Genomic DNA, 24,387 nt, shown 5'->3' with positions numbered 1-24,387 from the left:
TACATGTATGCTGGAGTTTTGTGAATGCAAAGTTTCCGTGTCTGGCAAAACATGGACTTGAATAAACTATAAAAAGAGACAATGTATAACATGGGTTTAGCATGGGGCAGCCAAGAGCCTTGTTGTGCCCTTCCGCCTACAACCTTTCTCCAATAACAACATCTGTTGTGGTATTTTGAGATATGTCATGGTGATTTCCTTCATTGTAATCCTTGCTTTCCTTTCTCTCCAATTCCACAAAGCTCCTACAGCTTTTGAAGCATGTCTCCAAGCATCTATTTATCCATTTTGAGTATTTGCTCTGAATTGCAAATTTGAAAAGTTTCCAAATATGCCATTTCTAATTGAAATTCAATTCTATCCCAATACATAAGATATTGAACAAAAAGAACACTGAGAACTGACATGATGCAACTGTCCTACAGCCTGTTTGAGAAACAGGATGGATGAGGTGTGGTAAGAGGGAAAAATTACCTACCAAGAATACACAATAGGACATGCAGCAGCATGCTTAAATATGATAAACTAGGATAATTAATAAGTCCTGATTTATCATTCACTGATAAATCTGATGATGGCAGTTTTTGATAACTGAGAGGAAGTTGGCTTTCTTCAGGTTATTTCAGCTATAACTTTACGAAGGTCTATGTATTTTTAGGGATCTGGCACTTTAAATTTGATCATCCAAGTTAAACTGTCAGTGAAAATAGCTCCCTCCCTCCTTTATTGTGCCCCACATCCACCCCTCCAAGTTTCACATCCCTTATTTTTGACCCATCTGTGTGAAGAAAAGTGTACAAAATCACATTCCCTATATATTTTAGACTTCCTGCTCTTAGTCTTGGTTAATTTTAGCCAAATTTGCCACAGAGATTGTCATAAAATGATAATATTATAAAGTTTGTGAAATTTAGGAATTTAGGTGATAGGAAGACTCAAGGTTCTGCTTCCAATAAGAAAAAGCCCCCTGATGCATAAACTTACATGTTCTATTTGACACTAGGGGAAACCCTAGCAGAAATGTCCCAGAGGTCAATCATAGGAAGAGATTTGTCTGCAGTATCTGCTCTTATAGAGGTGGGGTTAGTGAGACTGTGAGACTTGAAAGAGGAAAAGAACACTCTTCATAACTTGTTAGTCACAGAATAACCCCTATCATCTCTCTTTTTTTTTTTTTTAATTATTTTAGATCTTGTGCAGTTTTAATTTTAAATAAACAATGGCCAGCTATCCCCTTTGCTTCTGATTATTATGACTTGGCTCATAATCTAAAGTGATTGGTTGAAATGCTTCAAGCTAATAGAACTGTAAAGCTCTGCAGTGGGAGATGCCCAGCGTAATGCACATGTGGTGGTAAATGGTCTGACAATGTGAATACAGCTGAGAATAATTTCAGAGTCACACTGCAGTGCCTTATGCTCAGTGAGGAACAGGGAGACCTTTAGCAGTTTCAGTCTAGGAGGAGCACACAACTGGCACTACAGTTTATTTTCAGAAATCTTATACAAGTCACAGTTGGATAAAAGTCTTAATTTGCTGTGAAAAATTGTTTTGAGAGTAATGAGATCAGGTCCTCTGTAAGGAACTGATTAAGAGCATAAATTTCCTCTCCAGATCTTATCAATATAAAGATGTTAATTTACTTTTGCTGTCAATAGTGATGTAACAAGTTCCACAGCTTTTGAAAATAACAGGCCTTTTAAAGGTGTAAATATTTTTCCCCCCCGTCTGTTCCAGACATTTTCTAGCAGAGTTCTGAAGATATTAACTGACTTAATCTAATACCTAGTTTTTCTGTAATGGCATGAAGTGCTTCAAAGGTTATAACATTTAGAAACCGAATAAGTTAGTAATGCCTTCTATTATAGTTCTTTATACTCAGGGGTTTCACTTTTTACTTTTATTGACTCTTGGAATGTTTTACTTTCACAGGGAAGGTTTTACTTGCACTGTTGCTAAAAATGCATATGTAATTTGCATTTTATGACCTCCTTCTTTTCAAGAAATTACACTTATGAAAATTGGTGATGGGTCAAAAAAAAATACCAGGTGTGGAAACACACACATTCAGTGGAAAAATCTGTACAAGACCTCACCTAACACTGTTTATTACTACCAAACTCTACTTTTTCCACCCCCTGGGTTATTTGGGATATGTATTTTACATTAAACTGCTATCCTAGCTTTATGCAACTGGAACATTTAAAAACTATGTCCCTAAAGGTGGGTATCCATTTAACTTTTTGAAACATGAGAATAGGCCTTTTTTACTAGAAGACAGAGTACTCACAAATTCACTGCCTGCAGATGGAATAATGCTGAAAATCCTGAGCAATATTTTTACATGACTTTCTGTCGGTTAATATTTACAGTTTATGCTCTGACTTTAAAGGAGTCAGCAATTCATTGGCATGTCCACCTTTAGCCCTTTTAGGTTTCCAAAAAGAAATACAGGTATCTAATTTTTTTCCTTCTCCTCTCGATGCATTTCCTTTTCTATGTGAAGTCACCTGAGGTTTCTCGCTCTGGGGAGGTGGCAGGAGCCAGAAACCTCAAGAACGAGGTCTGCCGCGGTGCGTACCTTCACGCAAGTCCATGCTGGGCGTGGCCGGGGCACACTCAGCGTGGCATGAAACTCAAGCGACAGAAACCCAGCAGGAAATGTGGGTGAGGCGAAAGAACATACTGGACACTGTCTCTGGCTTCCCAGAGATGTTTATTTGGGTCTTGGGGGGGGGGGGGTTGCAGGGAAGGGGAAAGGGGGAAGAAAGTGGGGGAAGGTCAAAGGGGCTGGGAACTCAAAGACAGTGACAGTTGGGCTCACGCCGGCATCGGCTTATAAGGGAAGAGAAGGGGGGAGGGATTTGCTCTGGGGAGCCAATCCTGGAAGGTCTGAGGGGAAGAAAGGCAGGGGAACACACCAATAGATTTCAGATAAGGCACGACGCATATTTCAAAAAGAGCCAATAACATACAGAGCAGGGGAACAAAGGAAAAGCCTCGTGGAACCCTGCAAAACCACTTTGCTACAGTTACCTTCAAGCATACAGAAGGAAAAAAACCCTCAGCAAACCCCCCCCCCCGCCAAGCAAATGAACAGACAAACAAAAAAACCTCAAAAAACCAAAAAAAACCACCTCCCACACCCCACAACAACCACAAACCAACCAACCAAAGAGCCACAAGAAACACAAAACCCACAGAGACTAAGTAGCCAGTGACAAAATTTGAAACATTTCCTGGTTGACATTAAATCTGCCAGCCTTGGCTCTTGATGCTCTGGCAGTTTTTGGCACTATTTTAAGGCAAGTCACTCATCATCATAAGCTTAATTGTAGTAAAGTGCATCATTTTTGGCAGATTTTTTAGTCTGCTTTTTAATGCAAGTATAATGGGCAAACAGTTCACTGCATCTCTAGCTCCTGGCATATGGCATCCAGGAGAACAAGTCAGCCCATCAGATTAACCATGTAATAGACCCAGAAGCAGCTTTAGAACTGTAAAACAAAATTGCTTATGGAGTCTGCCAAAGTACCAGGTGCTGCTATTGGAATAAATATTTTCCAGTGCTTAGCATCTGGACTCTGAGGTTGCTGGCAAAACCTGAAAAAAAGTGTTGGCCACTACCATTTTTATTTATATAGGTTTTGTTCAATGTGAGATTACAATTATTTTCACTATTAATACTTCCTAAGCTGCTGTTCTTTCTGAATAGTCAAAAATGTTTCCTATTAGTTCTATAATAATAGTAAAATATATTTACATTTTTTTCTTCAGAGCAACAATTCATTTAATGTAGTAATTTATCCATGATCAGAAATGTGACCAATAGTGTGCAAAGTAATTTAATGCATAGATGAGTAAACAAGATTCCTGACATAGGTATAAAGTCTTTAACTTTATTAAACACAGACCAAACTAGCTCAAAGATATTTAAAAAAAAAGCACGATATTGCCAAGTGTAAACGCAAATTTGCTTTGTATTAGGAACAGCAAAATTGCCCATAATATGGCAATTCCATATCATCTAGATATCGTAGGCATACCTGTAATGATGGAAGCATGAAAGTTTTATATCTTTCATTGATTTCTGTAAAATCTAATTTTTTATCAAGCTGTATGTTAATACAATTTTTTTTTTAGCCATTGAATACTTAATTTTACAGGGAAACTCTAGACGCCTGGACCTTTATTATATTTTGTGGAGATGAATTTCATAAGTTTATTACCCACTTAATGAGCCTAATAGAACCTATCTGGCTGACATAAGTGAGGCAGTAGCCAAACTTTTGTTAGGACAGAGCCTAAATCTTTGCATATATCTTTCTAATTACAGAAAAAAATAGATCTTGCTTTTATTTCTACTGGGAAAACTCTCCTCAGATACAGCTTTAGCTAAAACAGGAAAAAATGTTCTTGTTTTACATTACTAATTATGCTTTTAAGGATTTTGTTTTATTATGAAATTAATATTAATATTAACATGGTTAAGTGTTGTATGTTAAAAATAAGATATCTTAATGAAATCCATAGCACTTTTAAAACAGATTTGGAATATTCTGGTTTATCTTTCATATGGTGTGGAGGGGCGGCAGCCCGGTGCCGCCCATCGTGAGATCCCATTGACCGAGGTCAATGTGGCGGAGGCCGGAGCCGCCGAGGATGTGATTTCTTGGGGCTCAGTCGAGGATGAGCCTTGAGCCGCCCTCCCTCCTCCCACCACAAAGTTTTGTGTTAGTTCATAGGTTGAAAGTTTGCTGTACCCCTCCCCTCTCCGCCCCTGTTGCCTCCCTGCTTCTAGCCTGTTCTGTTGCTGTGCTCCCCTGATTGGTTCTATGTATTCCCCTCCCTTGTTGTTTCTAATTTGCTCCCCCTGCTGCCTGTCATGTTTCCCCGGGCCTGATTGGCCCCGCCCCTGCGTTCCCGCCCCAGGAAACCCCGGGGCTCCCTTTAACACCTCGGTGCCATCTTGCCCTCGTGGTCAGAGGTTTCGGACCCCTGACCCTGCCGGACCTCTGCCCGAGGACAACAACAGTTCCTTCCCCGCTTGCACTCCTAAATAAAGGACTGTTGCTGCTCCTCCACGCTTGGGACTGGTCTCATTTCGTGGGGATCGCCGCCTCATTCTCCTGCCTTCCGGACTGCCCCCTTACCCTGCAAAGGGTCCCCCCAAACCCAATCGGGGCACCCTGGGATTGGGTGAGCCGCCGTCGGGTGGCCGCAGCGAGGGTCGAGCCGCCGACCCTGGGGAAGAAACCCACCTGCTAGCCGGGTTCTCCCTGCCTCAAGGAGCCGGACAGCCGCAGCGTCCGAGGACTATTGCCCTCAACGAGGGCAGCCTCGAAACGCCAAACCACCGCAAGTGGCGCCCAACGTCTACCCTCCGGACCTGCCTGCCCCTTTTGGTAAAAAGGGAGGAAGCCGTCGGGACGTCGCCGCTGCAGCGAGTGGAAGCACCTCAGCTTGCTGAGAGTGCTCCTCGCTCCATCGTTCCAGCTCCAGAGCCACGAAAACCGGAGTCGCCGCTTTGTGTTCGGGTGAGTTGGGGTTTCTGGGGACGGGAGGTCCCTGGGCTCACCTTCTTATTTTAATTTTTCCCTTCGGAGGCTTCGGGCACCAGTTTGTCTGTTGCCCCTCTATTTTTCGGGAGGAGAAATGGGGGGCAAGCTGACAAGACCCCAGCGTGAATTTTATGTTAATGTTAAGTCTTCCCTGACCCTAGCGGATTTTACTTTTTCGTCCACCCGCCTGAAGAGTTTCGTTCATTTTATTTTTGCCGAAATCCCTAATGTAACCCCCAAGGATGCCCTGTCCTATGCCTTTTGGCGTAGGGTGCGTGCTCTCGTCTTCCACTATCAATCATTAAATGATAAGAGAGCCGCAAAATTTTTAGAGCTCCTTTCCCAAATCTTTTTAACTTTCCGACCCTCCCTTATCAGAACGGGTGGCACCCCCTCTAGCCCTTCCCCATCTTCCCGATCCCTCTCTAACCCTAGTCCCCGTCCTTCGCGTGATGTCCGCGGCGGCCCAGAAGGTCCACGGACCCGGGGTTCCCACCTGGTCCCCGGTGCCCCCTCGGACATTACTAACCCCGTCGGAGAAGGAGGCGCGCGACCCTTCTCCGGCACCCCTTCCCCCTGCCGTCCTGAACCCTCTACCCCAGCTAATGCCTTTCCTGCTAGTCCCCGCACCCGCCGCGTCCATTTTAGTGTCCCTGAGGAGCCACAAAAAGGGGGTGGCAAGCGCCAAAATGGCGCCGGCCGCGTGGCGTCCTCTCCCCTTTTCCCGCCTCGACCTGCTTCTTTTCCGGCTGCCCCACCGGAACCCTACCCTAACCCCTCCCCCTGGGCGACCGCGTCACCGTCATACGGGCACACCCCCTCCTCGAATCTCTCCGCCCCCGCGTCCAACCCCTTTCTCCAGACCCCTCCTATTTCCCCTCCTCTGCCTCAGCCCCACCTTTTCCTCGACTCCTCCCCGGAACCCTCTTCGGTGACCCCTCCCAGTGTTCCTCCCCTCCAAAGTCCCCTCCCCCTGGAGGCGGGTCTCCGGAGTTCCCACGGCTCCACTTCCGGTCTGTACCGGAAGGACGCCATCTTGGATGGTCCTCCCACGGTCCCTGACCGGAAGGAGGCCATCTTGGGTGCGTCCTCCGGTGCGGTCCAGAACGGGCAGCCAACCGATGTGGGCCCGGAAGACCTCCAGGCCCCCTTCGCAGCACCTGTCCGCATTTCTTGGTCAGGTAATCGCCCTGCGTACGAGCCCTTCGACCGTGCTGTGCTCAAGGACCTGGCCAAATCACAAAAGGAATTTGGTTGGGATTCTACCTATTTTAAAGCAGTGCTTCACGCCACCCTCACCGGCGTCCCTCTAACCCCCAGCGACATAAAATTAATAATGTCGTGTCTACTCACTCCCGTGGAATACCAAGAATGGGAAGATGAGTGGAAGCGACAAATTCGGGAGTTAGAGCCACTGCTTCCTGGGCACGGCACGCCGAACGGCCCGACCTTTGATCTTTTAGTGGGCGAAGGGGATTACTTTAAGCCTGAGCGGCAGGCTAGAGAAATCCCCGTTGATATCCTGGTCTCGCTGGCGGGTGCTGCAGAACGGGTCCTTCTTGGTATCCCTCCAGGGGATGCCCCAACTGTCCCATACTTAGAGATTTTCCAGGGCCCCGAAGAATCCTTTGTCACATTCGTCGATCGATTGAAAGCAGCAATTGACCACCAGGTGCCGGACCACAAGATCAGAGACCAACTACTAGTGGACGGCGCCATCACCAGAGCCAATGTGATTTGCAAGGAAATCATCCTCGCTCTGCCCCATGACCCGCGCCCTACCATCGCGCAGATGGTCAGCGCCTGCCGGCGGCTTGCAGCCGTCAAGGCTCTCAACTCCAACAATTCCCAGGCGCTGGCCGTCCGTGGTCCCTGCAGCCCCTACACTACATGTAACCGCTGCGGGAAGAGGGGCCATTATGCTGCCGACTGCCCAACTCCCATCGAGGAGATCTCTAAGTTTTCCCATACTCCAGCCCTTGCCCGTGCCCAGCGCCCTCCCCCCTCTTCCCTTTGTGACCCTACCCCCTTCCCACCTTCCTTCCCTGCTGGCCAGGGAAACTAAACACGCAGCGTGAGATGCCGGCCTCACGCTGCAGCGCACCGGCCGGCCTCGACCCGGGCGATTTCCATCCTGCTCGGGTCGCAGTGGACTCAACTCTCTCCGGACTAGACTTTTCCATTTTGTACTTGCATTGCGACTTCCCTAACTCTTCTATCTGTGTTATTCCAGATGCAGAAGAAGGACCCGAGGGACTCTCCATCGTCCCTTCTCTAGTCAGAGTGGACCGGACTGGACTCTTTCCAGCTCAGGTGTTGGTAGCCGACCCCCCTCTTAATCTCTCGCAGGAACAGGTCATCGCACGAGTCAAAGTCGTTCCACACCACGCTTCCTTCACAGATCATCCGCTTGTTACCTGGTCCGAAACGGTAGGATCCAACAGACCAATGCTCACTTGCCGCCTTTTTCCGAAAGGGGGATCTCGCGTCCAACTTTCGGGCATGTTGGACACCGGGGCGGACGTCACGGTCATTTCCTCATCTAACTGGCCGTCGGCGTGGGCCAAGGAGCCTGTGGCAGAGTCAATCAGAGGTGTGGGAGGATACACTCCCGCGGAGCGAAGCTCAGCTCCCATTTGTATTGAAGGGCCAGAGGGCCGCATTGCCACCGTGCGCCCATTTATCATCAATGCTGGGTTTAACCTGTGGGGAAGGGACACCATGTCTCAGTGGGGCACCCGGGTCGAACTGGCACCGACCCAGGGTTTTTGCTAGGGGCCGCTGCAGAGCGCCCAACCCAGGCTCTGAATTGGAAAACCAACACCCCTGTCTGGGTTGAACAGTGGCCCCTCCCCATCCACAAATTAAGAGCGCTCGAACAGCTCGTGAAGGAGCAACTGGACAGGGGGCACATCGTGCCTTCTACCAGTCCGTGGAACTCTCCCGTCTTTGTGATCAAGAAGGCGGGAGGGACGAAATGGAGGCTCCTTCAGGACCTGAGGAAAATTAATGAGGTCATTGAAGACATGGGCCCCCTCCAACCAGGTTTACCCTCCCCTTCAATGCTCCCGCGGGACTGGAAGATAGCAGTGGTGGACATAAAAGACTGCTTCTTCCAGATCCCCCTACACCCTGATGACGCGCCCAGGTTTGCCTTTTCTGTTCCTTCTGTCAACAGGAACCGCCCAATGCGTCGCTACCACTGGAAGGTGCTTCCCCAAGGGATGAAAAATTCCCCCACCATCTGCCAGTGGTATGTCGATCGCATTCTGTCACCGGTGAGAGAGGCAGCAACGGAGTCAATCATCGTCCATTATATGGATGATGTATTGGTCTGTTCTCCCACCGATTCCATCTTGAGGACAGTGCTTTCTAAGGTCGTGGGGGCTCTAGAAAGCATGGGCTTTGAGATTCAGCCCGACAAAGTGCAGGTGACAGCGCCGTGGAGGTACCTTGGTGCGAAAATAGAGGAGAGAACCATCCGACCTCTCCCAATTAAAATTCTTGATAATCCTTCTACCCTGCAGGAACTCCATCAGCTGTGTGGAGCAATCAATTGGATTCGGCCCTTAATTGGTATACCAACGGACGACTTGACTCCCCTGTTTTCCCTGCTCTGCGGAGACCGTGACCTGAACAGTCCCAGGACCCTCACTCCGGAGGCACGGCAAGCCATTGTAAAGGTACAAAACCGCCTGCAAATGTGCCACATTCACCGATGTGACCCCAAATTACCATTTAATTTGGCCATAATGGGAAAAATGCCACATTTGTTTGGGCTCATCTTTCAATGGGATGGCGAAGACACAGAGGACATGTGGAAGCTCCTCATTATTGAGTGGGTTTTCCTGCCTGCGTCGTCCCCCAGAGTTTTGGTCACGCCACAGGACAAGATGGCGCAGCTCGTTAGACGAGCGAGGTCCCGTCTTGCTGTTCTGGCAGGGTGCGATTTTAAGTACATCCATGCCCCAACGGATTCTAAATCATTCGAATTTGTATTCCAAAAAAGTGAGGAGATGCAAATGGCTTTGGAGTCTTTCCCCGGCCAGGTGGTTACCTGGTATCCAAAACATAAAATCTTCTCAATCTCTGAACTCAAAATTGTTTGCGGTAGGGTCCGAAGTATGAAACCCCTCGACGCCGTGACATTCTTCACTGACGGCTCAGGCGTCTCTGGTAAATCGGCAATCGCCTGGTGGAACCCCTCGACAGAGCGATGGGAAAGCAGTGTCGAAGTGGTTTCTGGGTCCGCTCAGGTGGCCGAGCTTGCAGCCGTCGTCAGGGTGTTCGAGCGCTTTCCCGGTCTCTTCAATCTAATTACAGATTCGGCTTATGTTGCGGGGATTGTCTCCAGAGCCGAGGACAGTTGGCTGTCCGGCTCCTCCAACCCTCAAATTAATAATTTGATCAAGCGGCTTCAAATTGCCATTTCCCAGCGTGATCAACCCTATTACGTCATGCATGTACGATCGCACACTGACCTTCCGGGTCCCATAACGGAAGGGAATAGAGTGGCTGACGCGCTTGCTGCGCCTGTGCATGTTGCCAACGTGCCTGACCGATTCCAACAGGCCTCGTTGAGCCATGCACTTTTTCACCAAAATGTCCAGGCCTTGATGCGAATGTTTGAAATAACAAAGGACCAAGCCAAGGCCATTGTGGCGACTTGTCCCCAATGTCAACCCCTCGGCATAACATCAATGGGATCAGGAATCAATCCCAGAGGGCTTAACAGTGGAGAGCTCTGGCAGACTGATGTGACCCATGTTCCTGATTTCGGCCGCCAAAAGTTCGTGCACGTGAGTGTGGACACCTTTTCAGGTGCGATTTTTGCCTCCGCGCACTCGGGTGAGAAAGCAAAGGATGCGATTTCGCACTTCCTGCAGGCCTTTGCTGTCCTGGGCATTCCCCGAGAAATTAAGACGGACAATGGCCCATGCTACATCTCAGGGCCGCTGAAGAGGTTTTTCCTCCAGTGGGGAATTTCCCATACCACCGGAATCCCCCACTCAGCAACGGGTCAGGCCCTGGTGGAGAGAGCCCACCAGTCCCTCAAGAGGGTGCTACTTCAGCAAAAAGGGGGCCCTGAAACAGAGACCCCGGCAAATCGACTCGCCAGGGCTCTTTTTACTCTAAATTTTCTGAACTGCTCTGACAAAGAGCCAGACCCCCCAGTGGTTCGCCACTTTGCCAACCACACGCGAGCCAAGCTGAAGGAGCGTCCTCTTGTCCTGATTAGAGAACCGGACTCCCTCAAAATCATCGGTCCCTTCCCGCTTGTCATCTGGGGGCGTGGCTATTGCTGTGTCTCCACTCCGGAAGGGCCGAGGTGGGTCCCAGGGAAATTTGTCAAGCCATTCTTGAAAGCAGGACCTCTTTCACCGCGGGCGGTGAAGAAAGACGTGACCGAAGCCCAATGGCGCCGAAAGAAGAAGAGCTCTTCGCCACTATCATCTCCCCCGAGGCTGCGTCCACGTCCAGTCCGCAAGGTCGCATCATGCTGCAGTCTAGTCCAGGAGATCCCTGAGCCAGCTTCCCACTCTCCTTCCCCCGCTTCCCTATGGCCTTTCCTCTTCCCCTTCATTTCCCATCCCCAACCTGATTTCTTTCGTTAATCTGTTTATGTTTGCTCCCCACCCCGCAGGAGCCAGACTTGCCAATATGCTACGCCTCCTGCTGCTCCTTGCCATCACCTGCAGTCCAAGCCGCGCGTGGGTCATGAGACAGCCAGCCGCCAACGTCTGGGTGACCCTAGCCAAGGCGATGGGGAGCAATCATCTTTGCATGTCAACGGATGTGGTCCAAAACCCGCTCTCGTCTTCTTTAGTGGGAGTCCCAGTCCAGGTAGAAGACTACCCACGTCCCCTGGTAGAATTATGGGAATCGACCCAGCAATTGCATGCAGATCACTTTGAGTATGTGTGGGACCACTTGCTGATCAAGATCCCTCTGCCCATCCAGAACCCTCTTGCCCTTTGGGGGAAGTGGGTAATGGGTTTGGCGCCGATGGACCGAGAGCCCCAAGAGCTTCAGCTTTTGGGTTCGCTGAAAGCTCCCTTTTGTGTGCACTTCGGCTACGATCCAAGTAAGGCACACAACAAGGAAATTTACCAGGGGCTGAGACAAGGCAACGAAAATTATATTGCAAAGAATTGGTGCGCCCAAATAGCCCATTTAGAATCGCCTTCGTCTCCGGATTTGGCTTTCTCTCACCCAATTCGGCTCCCTAAGGGGATTTTCCTAGTTTGTGGGGAGCGTGCCTGGACGGGAATCCCCTCCCATCTCGTAGGAGGACCTTGCACCTTTGGCCGTCTGACCCTGGCGACACCCAACATGACCCTCCTCCCGGAGTGGTCCAATAATTCGATTTCCAAACCTTACAATTTTGACGATTGCAGCACTGAAATTTACCATTGGTCTAAAGGAAAACGTATTGCCGTGTCTGCCTTTCTGCCTTGGGTTGCTGCGGCCAAGGCCCTTGGAGAGTTAGGCAATCTCGAATGTTGGGTGGCGAGACAGGCACAGTTAACCTCAGAGGCCATTGTAGGTATCCTACACGATGTGGAAGTCACTAAAGCAGCGACTTTGCAAAATCGAGCGGCAATCGATTTTCTCCTCCTCGCACATGGCCACGGTTGCCAGCAGTTCGAAGGGCTGTGCTGTTTCAACTTATCATCAAAAAGCCGCTCCATCCACCAACGGTTGCAGGACATGAATGCTCTGCTCTCGGACATCACCTTCGAGTCCAGCCGTTGGTTTGAGGACACCGTTGATGGAGTCAAAAAGGCGGTGAACTCGACCATATCAACGGTCAAAGGATGGGCCCACCAAGCGCTGGATGGACTTGGACTGCCGGGGTGGGGGGTTTCTTTGTTAAAAGACTGCTTACTTATTTTAGTTGCCTTATTATTGATTGCTGCTTCTTTAGCTTTATTTAAGCGCTGTTTAGTTAAACAATTTCCCTCTTTATTTAGTAAAGATAGGGGAGGTGTGGAGGGGCGGCAGCCCGGTGCCACCCATTGTGAGATCCCATTGACCGAGGTCAATGTGGCGGAGGCCGGAGCCGCCGAGGATGTGGTTTCTTGGGGCTCAGTCGAGGATGAGCCTTGAGCCGCCCTCCCTCCTCCCACAACAAAGTTTTGTGTTAGCTCATAGGTTAAGAGTTTGCTGTACCCCTCCCCTCTCCGCCCCTGTTGCCTCCTTGCTTCTAGCTTGTTCTGTTGCTGTGCTCCCCTGATTGGTTCTATGTATTCCCCTCCCTTGTTGTTTCTAATTTGCTCCCCCTGCTGCCTGTCATGTTTCCCCGGGCCTGATTGGCCCCGCCCCTGCGTTCCCGCCCCAGGAAACCCCGGGGCTCCCTTTAACACCTCGGTGCCATCTTGCCCTCGTGGTCAGAGGTTTCGGACCCCTGACCCTGCCGGACCTCTGCCCGAGGACAACAACAGTTCCTTCCCCGCTTGCACTCCTAAATAAAGGACTGTTGCTGCTCCTCCACGCTTGGGACTGGTCTCATTTCGTGGGGATCGCCGCCTCATTCTCCTGCCTTCCGGACTGCCCCCTTACCCTGCAAAGGGTCCCCCCAAACCCAATCGGGGCACCCTGGGATTGGGTGAGCCGCCGTCGGGTGGCCGCAGCGAGGGTCGAGCCGCCGACCCTGGGGAAGAAACCCCCCTGCTAGCCGGGTTCTCCCTGCCTCAAGGAGCCGGACAGCCGCAGCGTCTGAGGACTATTGCCCTCAACGAGGGCAGCCTCGAAAAGCCAAACCACCGCAATATGGCATTTTGCATTCAGAATATCTTCATTGGCTCCAGCTGAATGAAGAATAGGAGGAAACCTTTTTATTAGCTTTGTAGTATGCCTTTAAAAACATGATGCATTAAGAGAAGTCATGATTAATTGCTATCGAGCAAAGCAGTGTCCTTATTCATCAAAATTCAGGTACACTACTGTAACATTGTAAGGCATTATGGCAGATGCTATCCAACTCCTTTGAAGAAGCATGATCAATGCTATCATTTTTGATTGATGTCTCTGACACTGTGGCATTCAAAACAGAGTGAAACCTCATATGCTTCTGAGAGATGATGAATATAAACTTATGGTGTGAGAAATTACTATGTGCATGAGCTGCAAATCTCCAGTGGAGGCTTTTGCAACCATTAGGATGTCCTTCACTGAAGGAAAGCAGACACAGAATTTTGGGACGTAGAGACTACAAGAACTAGGTTATATTTCTATTTCAGGACATTTTTAGGAAAACAACTTCCTTCTCATTCTTTCACAACACTGACGACTAGTTTTTTCAGCACATAAAAGGGAGTTCTTACCCAAAAAACATCCTTTCACTGTTCTGTATAAGTATGTTAGGCTTATCTCAGGGCAAGACTGAGGGCAGCTGGCCATAAAGCAGTTCATCAGTTCAGACAATGAGCAGTCCTTCAGAGAATTAATAAAAATAAATCCTGGATGAAAATCATGGTCACACCAGATGAGAGGTTGGTGGGATTATGCCATATGGGAGAAGGTTGGAGAGATCATCCTGAAGTCATAAATATGAAATGCCTAAACTATGGCCAGGGCTAGTGAGCTAGTCTGTGAATTATTCGACTGGAGTCAACAGGTAACCTTCCAGTGCTTTAAATAAACTTTTTTTTTAAACATGTAAGTAGTTTTGAAAACATTAAGGCAGTAGCAGAAGTCTAGCAGATATAACAATTTTATTTGAATAATTGAAACTAGTCTGACATACTTTCAGTAAACAAAGGTCTCTTGAAAATACTGCAGTGCATGCTTATTTATTGACAAAATTTGTCATGACACTTAATTGTGTTCCTTGATTTTGGCCTCTGTAGGAAAATATGAGCACTTATATGGGCACATACATAATTTTGTTTGGAGGCGGAATCATGAAGAAGGTTATTCATTTTCTTGAAACAAGAAATTCAGGGACAGAGAAAAAAATAGCATGTAATGAAACAGCATAAGGATGGCACAAAAATTATATATTTGGCAAAAGAGAATATAACTTTAAATATTCACTCCAAAATTGTCATAAACCAGAGGGGTGAAGAAAAAAAAAAGCTGCTTATTTAACTCCAGAAATATTGTAAATTTCAAAGTCTATGGTAGCTGACCTGCAAAGCTGATGTGGAAAGTAAAATCTTCAGTGATTCTAAGAAGTTTTCATCTCAGGCAGTAGATGCAGGTGAAGGAGTAGTAGGGGTGAGAGCAACTGTGGCAGGAAAAGCACCTGCAGTAGTGGCAGCTGTTGTTAGCATGGCATTTTTTCTTGTGTTTGAAGAGTCATACAAGGCAGAGGGCAATTCGCCTACCTGTCCTGTGGACTTGGTTATTTCTCCTTATCACTGTAAGAATCAGCTGCAAGGTGTCATCTCTCCAGTAATTAAACAAAAATATAAAAAGAATTAATGGTTCTTGATTATGTGGGTGCACTACAGTGAACAGAACTGGGAGTAACTTCCAGTAACCCTCCACTCTGCAGCTGTTTGCTTAAGCTATTGAAGATACTGGCATAAAAAAGAGAAAGTGGATTTGTCTGATTTGTGAAAGCCAGAAGGAACTAAGGATAACTGTGGCTAAAACAACAACAGAAATGATCAAGTTACCAGACTTGGTGTGAATAATTTTACATTTCTAAATGTCTTGAATAACTCTTAACCTCTAGCTTTTCTATTTTTAAAAAGTATTTCCAACTGTTCGAATTTTTGGAGGTTTTTTTTTTGGTTGATTAGTTGGTTGGGTTTGTTTATTTGTTTGTGGGTAGAGAAAGCTGTGTGTTTTGTTGTTTTGGGAGTTCTGGGGGGTTTTATTTGAGACTTCAAGGACTCCAAACAATCTTGGACTGTTCACTATATATCAGACAGTTACATTGCAAGGTTCCTTTCAGTGATGGATTGTGAAAAATAAAATATAGCCATCCTTTTTTATCATCTTCCCTTGGTTCTGGCTTTGAAAATATTGGCAAACTCAGCATGAGATATGAATTAAGACTAAGAAAATGGCAAAACTGCCATGGAGGAATAACCACCTCAGATGTACATTATTCAGTTCTGTACTAGTCCAAACCTCTTTTTTTCTATTGGCCAACTAAAAGAGAGAGCTCTTCATTGCATCTGTGCTGGAGATAATTTTTGTATTGTGGTCTTGTCTTCCTTCGGCTCTCTAGTGAATAATTGCCCCATTATGCCCTGTAGTGGTCAAATACTGAGAAACTAAAATGTAATGCAACTGCAAGGTAATTGCAATGCATTATAATAATGTACTAATTAAAAATGTTTGCTCCTGGCACTTTAGGAAATGCAAAATTTTGATCTTTCCTGCCCATGTTCAATGAGGGAGAAGACATACATTCACACTGGTCAGAAAAAAACACCAAAATTCCAGGTAAATCACAAATACTTCAAAGAAATTAGAAGATGGCAAATATACTCTTCCTGAATTGGGTTTGCCATTAGGAAAAATCACAGAGGTTCATTCTGCCTTAATTGACTGAATCTAACACCCTCCACAGTAGGTTTAGTTAACTAAGATTCTTTGTGATTGATAATATAGAAAACTTTAATCCTGATGACACTGTAGTATCACAGTTGCCCACACTCAAAGCTGCTCTGGAAGCATTCTGTAGATGTTAGAATATGTGTATTTTTCTGCAGATATATTCTGAATAAATAACTTAGTGCATGCTTCTAATTCCTTAAAATCAACATAGAAACCTTGCAAGTTATTTCATACCAGCTTTGAAAGGTAGTGATAATGATTTAGAAGGATATATTGTGGTGATATACAGCAAATGGTGACAGGTTGTAAGTGTGCTAGAGAAGGAAGCTTAACAAGCTTAAATAAGTGAAATTGATTTCATAACATACCAGGCTGGTTTTTGTTTTGTTATGTTTTGGATTTTTGGTTGGTTGGTTTGGTTTTGGGTTGTTTGGTTTTGGATATTTTCATTCCTTTTTTCGTTTGGTTTTGGTTTTCTTTGTTTTTTTTAATGGAATTTAGAACTATGTATTTGATTAATTTTACATTTTTACAAGTTTTAAAGTTGAGGAATGACTATGATGATAGCAGGATAAATGAAACTGTACTAATTCAGGGTTATGGAAGATTGAAGGAAGGAATGAGAGATTGCCTTACAAGAATGAAGACAAAGATGTTTTAATCCATGAGCTTCTTAGATTTCACACAGCTTTTTTAACAAAAAAAGAAAAAAGACAGCTTTATAATTTCCACTAATTGCAGGTTCTCTCACAGTCTGCATTTTCATCCTTACAATGTCAACACACGGATCAAAAGATTTGTATGTGTTTTATTCTGTTTAGAAACATTTCCAAAACAAGACATTTCTTACTTTTCCCAAGTGATACAGTAAATTGTATGTCTTTGTATCAAAATTCAATACGAACAACTTCTGAGCAAATGTGTGTCAATGCAAATAAGAAAATGTAACACAGCTTTGCTATGCTTCATTTCAACAGAAAGAATAATTACACTGTATCAATATTCATGAGGCTGAAGTAAAGAATCTCGCAAAGAGCAACATACTGCCAGGCCTGAGGACTCCTCTTATTTATTCTCTTTAGTCAAGTTTGTTCCTGTGCAAAACTTCGGATGAAGAAGAAGCATGGCTGTCAGAACTGCATGAAACACAGGACAAAGCAAGGGTGGAGCCTCTCCCAGACAAATGGCCTAGTTTCCAAAAAGTGTTAAACCAGTAGTTCTCCAACAAGGAATACAATCCGGAACTACAGGGAAAATGAGGAACACTATTTCCATGGCATCCTTCTTGCCTCCCAGATTGCCGGGGGATATAAAAAAAAGAGTGGGCACAGCTAGGCAAAATATCACAGTTTTTCAATCAGCTTTGTTTTACTGCCAGACACTATACTCAAAGATGTTTTTCCTGATTAATTTCACGTAGGAGAGCTAAGAATGAGAAAAACATGTGAATATAAGCAAACGATTATGAATTGAAGGACCTAGTGGGCAAATAGAAGGCAGGGAAAGGCAGGGAAAGGCAGGGAAAGGCAGGGAAAGGCAGGAAATCTGCCAAAAAGGTGGCATAAATGAGGGAGAAAAGTAGGATTTATTGCAAAGAAAAAACAAAAGAGAAAAGGACATTATAAGAACTGACACGGTTATAAGAAAGAAGTAGTAAATAAAATAAAAGTCAGAAATAAAGATCATGGGAGGACAAATTTCAATGAAGAAACAAATACAAGACCAAGAAATATTTGAAAAACAATGGTGGGGAAAAGATGACTGAAACAAACAGGAAAAATCCAAGAATATTGACTAAAACACTACTGTATAGTATCACTGTACAGTGAAAACAATGATTCACAAATGGCTACAGTCCAAATAACAATGGCTGATACTTCTGCTGCTCTGAAACAGCCATGCCATTTAATTCAAAATATGTTTGTATTTCAATTATGCATCTTAGTAAGATAGAGAACAACCTTCACTCTTGATCTTTGCACTGAAAGGCTACACAGCAAATTTTGGGCACTAAGTTGCAGTCCTTATTGGAGATGAACAACGAAACCTTTAGGACGCTAAGCAGTGAATTTTCTCCATGTGTTACAAACAGTAGGATGGCTCCTGTGGTGGAAGCATATGTCTGGGCTTAAAACTGCTGCTCTGAAATTGCATCCAATAACATTTTCTAATTAAGAACTTCTTTTAATAACTGCTCCACACTTTTCAATCTACGTTTCTAAAACAAACAAAATTAATTCATTCGGGGGAAAGTTTAGGACTGATCATACTCTTTGCTAAAGACCTATTTAATAATCACTGGAAGATGATATCCCTGGCTTCACACAACCTGCTCTCTGAATGTGTGCCAAAGCTGTCTTTTGACTAGACTGCAAAGTTGCTCACATTTCACACTGATTATAACCTTGGTGACCCAATCAACAGAGATTTTCTTGATTCATTTTGTTGCAAGGGAAAAATCACTGTGTAGTTTTGGAAAAAACTTTTTCTCCCTGCCTCTTAAAAACTTAAAATTCTCCAAATAGCTTTAAATTCTAGAATATTATTTTTTAATATAAATTATTTTTTATGTACTGACAAGGTAAACTTTTGTAGATTCTTGACAGGAGATACATCTGCTGTGGATAATACAGCCAGCCGGCAGCTCAGCCCCATGCAGCCGCTGACTCACGCCCCCACCAGTGAGACAGGGGAGAGAACTGGGAGGGTGAAAGTGGGAGTACATATCAGTTGAGACAAAGACCATTTAATAGGGAAAGTAGAAGTCACATGTGCAAGCAAAGCAAAACAAGAAATTCATTCACCCCTTCCCATGTGCAGGCAGGTCTTCAGCCATCTCCAGCAGAGCAGTGTTCCATCATACAACAGTGACTTGGGAAGATAAATGTCATCACTCTGAATTCTTCTCTTCTTCCCTCTTTGCATTCCCCTTTATATGCTGAGATTGACATCATTTATCCTGGAATATCCCTTTGGTCAACTGGGGCCACCTGTCCATGCTGTGTTCCTTCTCAACTCCTTGTGGACCCCCAGCTCCCTCACTGGTGGGCTGAGGGGCAGAAAAGGCCTTGGCTCAGGGCAAGCCCTGCCCTGCAATAACAAAAACATATCTGTATTGTCAACACTGTTTGCAGCACAAATCCAAAGCACAGCCCACTACTACCTTCTGTGATGAAAATTATCCCAAACAAAACTAGCACATCATAATCTTTTGGTACAGACATATACATTTCACTTAAGTAATCAAAATAACCAACTAACTAAGCATGATACAACAGGGTTTTGCATTTTTCATTATCACTGTAACTCAGGAGTCTGAATGTGTGAAATTAATGATGCACAATGACAAGAACTTCTAGTCAGTATGATTTAGTATACAGCCCAGACATACACGCCTAGCAGTAAGATTTCACTGTTTCAGTTTTTCATATGAAAATAGAACAGAAATTGTTCCAATGACAACAACGTATGAAATATATTTTGTCTTTGAGGTTATCAATCACATTTGATTCTTGTACAATATATGGTAAGTAATTTTACCAATCTACTATCCAAAATAGAATGCTGAATTACATATTGGTTTCTTGTTTATAGACATGCTATTTATTCTTTTCAAGAATCAGTATTTGTATATTTATACTTAAGCTTATCTTTGCAGAGTGTGTATATATATATAATATAAACCTATAATGATATCATGTGTACATACCATATCTCTCTACATAATACTATTCCAGTTAGTATTTTAAGTGCTGAAGAATCTGCCCTGGACTGTACAAACAGATCAAGATAACAAGGTAGGCCTCATAAACAGGCTTATCTTATTGGGCTCTCTTATTTTCAGAAGAAGATTTACTTATTTCAGCTAAAAAATAGATCCAAGCTGACTGCTTATTTGGAATGTGCAGAACTAGTGTGAATGGTGAAGTCTTTGAAGGAAAACAGTAAACATTATGGTCTACTGACTAGATGAATTATACTGGAGTAGCTTACTGAGACATGTCAAAGATTTATATAGCTGTGGAATTTCATTTTCATGTTTATATTCACAGGAGAGATGGTCTGGAATAAAAATACCCTCTGTATCACCCACTTTCCACTCGTAACACTAGACAAAATTGGCTACACTCCAGTCATATAGACAGCAGCCTATACTTCTTAAACATAATTTTAGAGATCAGTTATAATTATATTTCATGGGCTTTTTTTGTGTTCTCTATTGTTATGACTGAAATTTATGGCAAAATTCCAAAACATTTCTTTTCTTGCCCGCATGCCCATTCCCCTGATTTCAACAGCATCCTGCTTTAATGCAGCAGTACTTCCATTTGAGTGATATTTCTCTTGTGAGATAGTTTCCTTAAGCTGCCTTGTATATTGAACAGTTTCTGATACATAGGTCTCATCCTCCAAAACAGGCAAAATAAAGTTGTTTTCAAAAATGAAATGTTCAAAATATGGTATTTCAATATAATTGGGTCATCTAATTTTTTTGAAATATTTCACTGCTGTAAATTGTAAGATGTATCTTTGTTCCATTATTCTGGCATGACTAGCAATACAAAAGGTATACAAAATTCAAACACGACCATATTTCCTTAATAAAAATCCAAATCTATATTCCAGTTACATACCAGCATGAAACCAAAGTTAAGAAGCACAGACTGTTTTTATTATTTTTTAGCAGAAGAATTAAATGCATCAAAAAATACATAAAAGTGCTAGAATGTACTGTTTCATTCAGTGTGTGTTGCAACTGTGGAACTCGTGCCAAATAAGATGGTTGATGCTAAAATCTGGAATGAATTTAATGTGAGAGTGGAGAGACTAATGGAAGATACATCCACTCAGTTTTCCTTATAGATAAAACCTACATTTGACTCAGGAGTACCAGAGCAAAATAATGCATGTGCTTGTCCTGTTTTTTACCTTTCCACAGGCAAGAGAAGAATGTTAAAGGCCAGGGTCCTGGTCTTGTCTGACAAATTACAGTCATATTTATACTCTCACTGCTGAAGAAAACAGAAATTGCACAGTATCTCACATGATTCCATGACATCAGTGACTGGCACAGACTGATGCAATGTCCCCTGCCTTTTGCTCTTGATACAGTAGTAAGAGTCAGATGATAGAGATGAGCAGTTAATTTTAGTTCCTGACAATGTGACTTCATGTCCACTTAGGTCAATGTTCCAGGATAAAGTGAATTCTCTTATGCAATGAAAAACTTTACATTAAATTAATCATTACCTAAATAAGTAAAAATTGAGTTTGTAAAGTGAACTAACAGGTACATATTACTCTGACTGATAATCTGCATGTGTATTTTTGAAGCCTTTAGTGTTTATGTACAAAATGTCTCTGTGTAAATTATTAAATAGTGTTTATTTAGTGTTTATGTACAAAATGTCTCTGTGTAAATGATTAATATAATTGATGAAACAAAACCTGAGATTTTTAAAGAAATGCCTTATGTCATTCTCTAAATTTATAATTATATTTTAAAACTGTATTACTTTAATAGGTGTGTGGGCTAACTAGCATGATACTTCACAATGCAAGAAATCATCAAGCACATCAATAGTTTCAACTTCAGCAACATTTTGTGGAATGCAAGAATGCATCCCAGAGCAGCATCTTGGAAATGATTGCTTTCTACTTTATTGCCTGAGACCCCATACACATACTATATAACATGGTGACTCACGATTTCTTGTAGTTTTTCATTGCTGAGCTCTGAAGCACCGGGAGTAGGTTAGACATAACAAAGTTAAATCTTCTGCATTCAGTTGAAAAGCTGGGAAATAAAAATATTAAATGCAGTATACTGACAGAAAATTCTAAATTTTCACTAGAGAAGTTCTACTAAAACCTGATTTAGTGAAAGGTGTCCCTGCATTTAATCCAATGGGTTTGGACTAAATGATGCTTAAGGATCATTTCTGAACCAAACCTTTTCATGATTCTGCTAAAATTTGAGGGGGTTTTTTTGAAGACACTTCACTGTATTCAATTACAGATAATTTACTGCATGTAATTTAGGTATCTACATGTTATATATATTTGACCAGCTAGTTATCAAAGGCTTATTTATAGCAAGTTGCTTATTTTGTGAAGAAATGAGTTGAAAAAGCCTATTTGTCCATTGTAAATTAAGAAGCTAAAGCTTACTATGAAAAGTTCAAGACCAGTGGCATAAATGACCGAAACTGAGCAGAAAAGGAAACCACAAGGATTCTTTTCCACTTCACAGGGAGAGGTCACATTACATGGGCTGCTTTGTCCATTGTTCTATGTACAGTGATAGCAAACCAAAAAGTGTAAAGACAATCTTTTTGTTTATGCATAAATGGTAACAGGAAAAAAAGGACAAAGGAAAGCACAATTATTTCAGTAGTCGAGGAAATCATAATGAGGTACAGCATATGGCACATAGCTGCAGGAGAGAAAGAAAATGGAAATGGCAGAGCTCTTTTTGAAAAAGAAGACCCTATAGCTAAAACCAGGCTAGAGGATGGCTGGTTTGGGGTTGAAGGGTCAGTGCGTTTAGCCTACACAAAAAGCAAGGAGAAAAAGCTAGATTTCACAATGCAAAAGATTCAAGTGGAGAATAAGTGAAAATGGGGAGAAATTGGAGACCAGTTTTAAAAATGTCTTGGTGTTTAGTGATATAACAGACAAAGGGAAATGTGAGTAATAAGTAGAGATGAAGAAAAAGTTGCTTTAAAAGAATTTGGGTGGATATCAACCGGAAAATTGGAAATATGAGCAAGAAACTGATATGAAATTTACATTGGGCTTATATCAAAATACATACAGCTTCACATGTATTTGTAGACACAAAAGAGAAGTATAGCTACCAACAAAATAAATATTACATTGTCTGAACTTCACTTCAGAATTTGCTCCATGGGTTGAAGGGTTTTTTCTTGTCTGTATGTCTGAATTTTGAAGCAAACATTCTGATTTTATCTAGTGTTCATAGTTAATTATAGCATTTGGTAGGAAATTAATTCTGTATTTCCTGAAGCATTCACTTGTTATTAATTATTGTTTTCTAAACATTATATATTGCAATTCCCCACTGAACTCTTTTTGGGTGCTCACGCTAAGAGATTGTTATTACTATCTTACCGGAAGCATTTTTATAAACTGCTGTTACCATTATGTCATTATTGTACCTGCACAGTGTCTTGGATTGATGTTATGATAATCCTTTATCCCCTATCGTTGGCTTATAGGCCCAAGAAAGAAAAAATGTGTAAAAATGTGTGGTCCTGTCTCTTTAACTGCACCCAGCCGAAGAGAGAAACGCGGGTTGTTTTGAAAACATTTTCCCCAAGCCTCGCTCCGGGGGAGGATTCGTCGCCCGGCAGAAACTGCGTGCTGGACGGAGGTCGGAGTGAGCTCTGTTCCCGGTTTTTTTTTCCATTTTTTTCTTTTTCCTCGTTTGGACCCCTTCTCTTCGATCTGCTTTGCCACCCGGAGACCCAGGAGGGCCAGAGGACAGCAGAGCTCTCCAGGGAGCTCCACCCGGCCCCGGGTGGGGGGCGAGGAGGAGAGGGGCTGCGTCTGAGAAAAGGACTTTTTAATCAGGTTGAATAACTCCTTTTCACCTTGATTTTCCCCGTCCCCTGTGCCTTGCAGGGCACTCTGCGTGGTTTTGTCAAATAAATAGTTTTTCCTTCACTTCCATCTAAGAGGTTCTGTTGTGGGTGGGGGAGGGGGTGTCGGGGCCCTTCGCTCTCGGAGGAGAGAGAGTCTTATCATTAACCCGGGACACACAGTCATTTTCCTTAGCTTCTCCTTTTGTGTTGATTGACCAGCTGTTTACTAGGAGATAGACTCCTAGGTTAGAATGAAAAGATTATGATTATTTCTGAAGGCAATGACCTCTGAACTCTGATATTGAAGGGTAAAAAAACCAAACAGTAATGATTATCTGCCAAATCCATAAATTCTGAACTAGAGAAGATTTAAAATAGTTGATAAGGATTCATTGAAGGATGTTACCGTCTATCTCTTAACAAGCTACTTTCTGAAGTGACCTGTTACTTAGTGACCTTATAGATGATTGCAAGGGGTCCTATTTGTTAACCATGTAATTTCTGCTATCCCACCAAAAGAGTGGAATTTCCCAGTTTAATTGGCAGTCTGATGGTAAAAATCCCTTATTATCACTGTTCTTCATGTCCACAAGTCAAACTCAGTGTAAATAATGATGCTTTACCTGTACCATATATGTCACATCAATTTAGTTTGGTGATTTTTCTTTTTTATTTTAGATGTTACCCTTACTAATAACAAT

The 24,387-nt window shown here is 43.7% G+C and overlaps 1 protein-coding gene across 1 annotated transcript; it reads left to right on the top strand.

Annotated features, from left to right (window-relative positions):
- The first annotated feature begins 11,222 nt into the window (after positions 1 to 11,222).
- On the top strand, positions 11,223 to 13,376 carry LOC146424367 (uncharacterized). The gene is made up of 2 exons (XM_085042863.1): positions 11,223 to 12,418; positions 13,037 to 13,376. The coding sequence occupies exons 1-2, from the start codon at positions 11,223 to 11,225 to the stop codon at positions 13,374 to 13,376; spliced, it is 1,536 nt and encodes a 511-aa protein (XP_084898989.1).
- Positions 13,377 to 24,387: the final 11,011 nt, after the last annotated feature.

This window comes from Lichenostomus cassidix, chromosome Z (assembly GCF_008360975.1).
Source record: "Lichenostomus cassidix isolate B80296 chromosome Z, HeHo_3.0, whole genome shotgun sequence".
NCBI lineage: Eukaryota > Metazoa > Chordata > Aves > Passeriformes > Meliphagidae > Lichenostomus > Lichenostomus cassidix.
Note: the sequence above shows the minus strand (reverse complement) of the source record. Positions and strands in the feature narration are given on the sequence as shown.

Bases quoted from the DNA above. Each gene is read 5' to 3' on its own strand.
- LOC146424367 (XM_085042863.1), top strand. From the start codon at position 11,223: ATGCTACGCCTCCTGCTGCTCCTTGCCATCACCTGCAGTCCAAGCCGC. The intron at 12,419-13,036 runs GTGGGGGGTTTC...TCCTAAATAAAG, and splicing joins GATGGACTTGGACTGCCGGG to GACTGTTGCTGCTCCTCCAC.